At 44.5% G+C, this 6,000-nt stretch overlaps 1 protein-coding gene across 4 annotated transcripts in view; it reads right to left on the reverse strand.

The window, feature by feature from the left end:
• Positions 1 to 6,000, reverse strand: part of LOC105570555 (ras-specific guanine nucleotide-releasing factor 1-like) — a 59,482-nt gene that overhangs the window by 21,420 nt on the left and 32,062 nt on the right. For all 4 annotated transcript variants that reach the window (XM_012027842.1, XM_012027844.1, XM_012027843.1 and 1 more), the window contains exon 5: positions 1,631 to 1,737. In XM_012027842.1, coding sequence (XP_011883232.1) covers positions 1,631 to 1,737 — 107 coding nt within the window. The remainder of the gene's footprint in view (positions 1 to 1,630; positions 1,738 to 6,000) is intronic.

Raw genomic sequence — 6,000 nt, forward strand, 5'->3', positions numbered from 1 at the left:
GAGCCACGTTGTCCACGTTGCGGGATTATTCCGTTAGCTCGGGCGTTTCTCCATTCGTTCCGCAAAGTGAATGCGCGTGAAGCCTCCGATCGGCGAGACTCGAGATTATTTCGCTGCCGTTTATTAAAAGTGGAAGACTCGTTTAAACACGCGGAATATAAAGAAAGTGAGCTCGTCCGTGGCCCAATGAGACCGTATTAATGGACAAGTTCGTTTCCCCCGCAGCGGAGCGATACATCGAAAAATTATACAAATTCTTTGTAATCCAAACGAGCGATGCTTTTATATCGCGCGTGTTATCATCGGGGATGAATTTTATATTTTCACCCGCAGCTGTGCCGGCTCGAATATCGGTGGCGAGTATCGAAAATATCCCCGTCCTACGCGCGTAATTGGTCGGAATCTAAAAAACGTTCAACGAAGTCGCGGAAGAGTTTATTGACAATGTCACATTTAATTTTCTCAAGAAGGGGAACGGGGAAGCTCGGGGATGTCGAAATCGATTCAATACGTTCGATAGCTCCGGCGGACGTCGACAATGGTGGAGGCTCTTTGTCGATTTCCGCGGATGAAATTAATATATCAGCGAGATAACTAAATAACCGAAGTTTAATTTAGAGCTTAGAAACATCGACACGCAGCCTGCTACGCCTGATTATCGGGATTTACTTTCTAAAATTTTTGGAGTGTAACTTCCACTCGAATTATGGCGTTACCGACCAGTTGACTCTCGTGGAGTGAATATTTACTCGATTCATTCGCTATAAATAATCTAAGGCACGCATCAGACCACGGATTGAGATTGAGATTAGATTGAAATTTGACCAATCGGAGTAAAGTTTACTCTGTATAATCTCAGGTTCAGCCGACGTTTACTCTAATTGGTGATATTTCAATCTAATCGCAATCTCAATCCGTAGTCTGGCACGGGCTTAAGACAAAAAGTGAACAATTCCGCTCTTACTTTTAAAGCGAAGTCGTTAGCACTCCAAACTAATTAAAGTACTGTACTCCGCCGCTAGATAAACTCGTAAGATCACGGCAACCTGGCATATAAGGCACCCCACTCTCTAAATTCTTCGGGATGAGATTTCACTTAAAGAAATAATGAAAATACTGCCAATCCGAATGGAGTAAAATTTCCCTTTTTTTTCATTCTTTACCTGGACTGATTCTTCAACTTTGAAAAGAGCGCTATGTTTTACTAGTCGATGGTCGTTACAGTAGTGTAAAATTCATAGACGAGAGCTTCGCCATTGTTTGTTCACTGTGATCCAGATCGTCGCAGGTAGAGGCCGCATTCTAACATTCGCAGCCTGAAAATTTACAACTCATGTGACGGTTTCGCTTATTCTGCTGTCGCGAAAGAGTCAATAATCGATTAGTAAAGAATAGCGCCCTTTTCGGAGCTGAGGAATCAATCAAAAAGTGTTCTTTCGCTCCATTCGAGCCGGCGGTATTTTCATTAATTCCTTCGAGCGAAATCTCACTCCAAGGGAGTGAGATTGCGCTGGAAAAAATGCAGGGAACACGGGAGGCGAAAAATCTCCGTGCGTCAAGGTGACGCGACGCGACGCGTCGTTTTAATCGGTCCCGAGATCTTCGATTCGGGCGCGAGCCCGTCGTTTACCTAGCTTCTCGTATCGCATCGATCCACGCTTTGCAGTCCGTCTCCGTGGCCGCTTTTAGCTCGTATTGCCGTTGGTTCTCCCTCCTGTATGATATCGCGAAACAGTGCTGCAACAGAGGAACGATAAAAAATTTAGTTATCTCCGATGCACGACGACGACGACGACGACGACGACGACGGGGCGGCGAGCAACAAAACGCGCGCGTCCCTTCGCGCCGTTCGATTTGCGCGTATGAAAAATTGAACCGTGCTCAGGCAAATCGACGGGATTTCAAAGCGTCGAGAGGCAAACCGGGGAATCTCCCGACGCGTGCCTTCGGCTCCGGCCGGATTCAATTTATACATGCCGGCTCTCGTTATTTATGTGCGCCGTACAAATCCGGAAATCCGCCCTCCTCTCGCGGATTTCATTAAACCGCCGCGTAAATATCCGCATAATGCAAAAAGCCTAGAAGCTCCGCCTCTATTCTCCACGGCGGTGTTGCCTCCCCGCTTTATCCGGGGGGGGGGGGGGGGGAGGGATTTTATTCGCACGATAGCTTTTACGAAAAGGCATTAACTATGCAAGCCCTTATCACGATTTCATTTAGCCGCATGGCGATTGTAAATCAGAATTGCACGCGCGAACGCAAACAGCCCGGTATCTCGTGTCGTTCTGCCCGGCAGTTTTCAAATGCGTGCCCGCTGATCATGCAAATTCCGCGGAACCGACGGATTATTTCGCACGGCCGGATATTAACGCACACGAATGACGAAACTCTCGCGTATATTATACTTGCTTCTCTCTCTCTCTCTCTCTCTCTCTCTCTCTCTCTCTCTCTCTCTTTTTTTTTAACGCGAGAGATTAGTTGCGAAAAAAATGTGCCCGGCGCGAAGGTTCGCGTTTACTATTTGAGGGGACAGAACGCGCCGCACGCTGCGCCTCAGCGGCGTAGGATTCTCCGCGTCGAGGCAAAGTTTTCGCCCGCTTGTGCTCGACATTCCACGAGGCAGACGAGCAGGGGTGAGAGGGTCTTCTCACAGGAGATCTCGCTTTACATTTTCAAAGAAAATTCCCCTTTTTCTCTATTCAAGAGGCGCGTTCGGCGGCGGGCGCGCTTCCGAATGTCTTTCCGTCGTCGCGTTGTGCCGCGAGCGCTTTAAAGAATGAATCATTAGATATCTCCCATCATCCTTTTAACTGCGAGACAGGATACGAGTGCATCCAGTTCGGTCACGCCTATAATACGTTGTTTCGACAGCGCAATATTTTATTTCAAGTTTTACTCCGTCGAAAGGGCGAAAGAGAGAATTCGTAAGAAAGAAAGAATTAATGCGCCGCATTATAAACAAATTAACTGAACTGAAAAACTGTGATTACGCGAGAGTGCAGTTGCCGCCTCCTTCGTGCGTTATGATATACGAGTTTGCCAAGCGGCAAAATGGCAAGTTTTGCTATAATAAGACGGCTGTACATTTAATTACTCTAAATGGCGCATTTTGTTTAAAAAAAAAAGATTTATCCTTCCTTCCCTCTCTAGCGCGTTGTTTTTGTTTTAAAGGCTCTTTTCCCTTGCGTTCGGAATAGCATGAAACAGCTCGCAGCAAATTGATGTTTCACACGGAATGAATTAGAAGATGGATTCTGATATCCAAGTATATTAAAATTAAAGCAGCGCGCCTGTTATCCCGTTACCGCGGCGCGGCGCAGAGTTCATCAGTTAATTTTCGTCCGTGGCTTACGTCGATTCTCGACGCGGCTTATAACGCACTATACACCGATACATTAATTAATTAAAATCTGAGGTGACGAGGTAGAATAGAACCCGTTAATTATACTCGCGGTGCATTAAAATACGATAATGACGACGGGCTTCTCCGGGCGACCGGATTACGTACGATAATTCGCATAGATCGAATATTTGCAGTACCGACTCGCGGACTCGCAGTACAAGCGTGCAATCAGGAATCACTGATTATGTTCTATCGGTTTATTTAATACCTTGGAGAAAATCAACGATTAAGAGGGATCTTCAAAACCTTTGAGCTAACGTATTGTATTTCGCATCCAGTTATAGACACCAATTAACAGTTGGTGCTTACAGAGTATGATGTGTAATGTAATATAACGCACATGCTGTACACAACAGTTGCATTGTTGAATGGGTAATAATGTTGATGTTACGTAACTGTTATAATACATGGGTAGTGACGCAGCGAGATATGCACTGTTCTAATGAGCTAAACTCCGCGGGTTCAAAATTCAAATTCTCTAGAAAATTGTCGGTTTTTGTTTCGACAGTCCCTCCCCCCCTTTCGGTCGCCATCTCTCAGCGGGATTTGGGCAATTTGAGGCCGCTGAGAACATCTTGTCTTGAACATCTCTGCGATCTCTCCGCTAGCATGGGAGGAAAGAGTAGGCGCCTCTTCAACACGAGTCACAGGGGAACTTTTAGGTGACAATAGGGACTAGCCTGGTCCGCTACGCCTCTACTACTACCGCTACCACTATTAATATACTATTACAAGGAGAGAATTTTCCCTTAAGCCCTGAAAATCATGCAATCGTGGGGCAACGTGACATTTGGAAGAACCTTATGAGAGTTTTGGAAATTTTGCCAGTAAAATTTTACTAGTAAAATGCGTGGTAAAATTTAAAAAAATTCTCCTAAAATTCTCCGAAATACCGCGTTGGGCCACGATTACATGATTTTCCGAATAAATTTGAAGAGAAAATTCTCTCCGCGTAGTTTAATTACTTTACATACACATATTACAAAAATAAAAATTAACAAACAACCAATAAGCGTATAACGCGGTTATTGTTACGTGAGTCAAAAACAATTGATAATAATTAGTCGTGGTTTCGACTGTCAATTGAGACATCTTTAGTGCAATAAATATTCATTCTCACGACTTCAGTTTGGCCAAACGGCGAGTCCTTTCAGATTCTTCGGTCAAAAAGCAGGAAAAAATGGGTGCGTTTAACTTTATTAGAATATATATTCCTCTATATTAAAGTTCTGTGTTACAGCTTTGCATTTTATAAGGAGATTTTCGTTCTATAAGCTCCGTAACTCTTTAGTTCTTTCTTCCTCTGGCTCTCCACTTTCGCTTTTGCTCTACACAGCATGTAGAAGTGCGGCGTTTTTTCGAAATACACTAAATAAACCTAATAAACTGGCACAGCAACGTCAACTTCAAATTTGTGCTAATTAATTTAATTTTTCGGCAAACGCGACACGTACATACGTGACATTTCAAAAAACTCTCTTTCACAGGACGAAGGATATTTACGTCAAAGTCAACCGATATCTGGCAGATGCATGCCTGAAATTAACTTCGTTTGCGCCACATTAGCTTTCTATGGGATCATTACAGGCATAATTGGCGTGTGTATGCGTTTGAGCGCTCGAGAGATGCGGCTAATTAAGGCGCATCGATATTACTTTAGCTTCGTTAACGTGGCTGCGCGTTACACTCCTCGGACTTTATAGGCAACGCGGACATTTTGTCCGCGTTGCTTGTAACGTCCCATTGTAGTCGGCGACAAAAGGCACGCGCGATATACAATTGTCGGACATGCGCGCGTTGCGTACGCGGGACATGAGCAACGGGCCAATTGTAAGTGGAATCAAGTACAATAACAATGACTATCCGAGTGAATATTCATGACCCATATTGCCGGGAAGGCAAGTCCGAGCGGGCTAAGTGCTTTCTATGATATTACTTTGAAATTCGAGTCCGCGTCGGTCACGTAACAGTCGGAGTACAGTTTCAATTATGAAAACGCCATTAGTTAGCACTATCGATTTTCGATGTCTAAAGATATCAGTCATTCAGATAATCCATTATTCGAGATGGGGAATATTTTATCAATTCCCCAGCGGGGAAGCAAATGAAATGAGAGCGACTCTTTTTCCCACCGTTATTCTTAATCCAATGCTTTCGCGTAATAAAAGTGGACCCGCCTGCCGTGTCTGTTAACCGGGAATCACTTCCTCAACTATTTTTTTACCACTCGAGACGGGGGAAAAACCATTGCACAGTAAATCAATACGCGACGGATATTTCACCGGCCACTTTGGCGACGTTACGCGAGGAAACAAAGACCAAAAAATTATTATACAGGGTGAGTCTTTCCATATCCGACAAAATTTTTGAGAAGGTAGAACGGATCGAGATGAACGGAAAAGTCCTGTACCATTTTGCAATTTTCGTAATAGTTAACGAGTAATTAATTATTAAAAATCGTTGTCTTAGGCCGGCCTACCGCCCAATTCGAGTGCGTGGCAAGATGTGACCGCCCGGCGATCGATATTGCTACGCGCACATCTCGCCACGCGCTCGAATTGGGCGGTAGGCCGGCCTAAGACAATGACTTTTAATAA

Source organism: Vollenhovia emeryi, unplaced genomic scaffold (genome assembly GCF_000949405.1).
Source record: "Vollenhovia emeryi isolate VEMERY1.0 unplaced genomic scaffold, V.emery_V1.0 DF939120.1, whole genome shotgun sequence".
NCBI lineage: Eukaryota > Metazoa > Arthropoda > Insecta > Hymenoptera > Formicidae > Vollenhovia > Vollenhovia emeryi.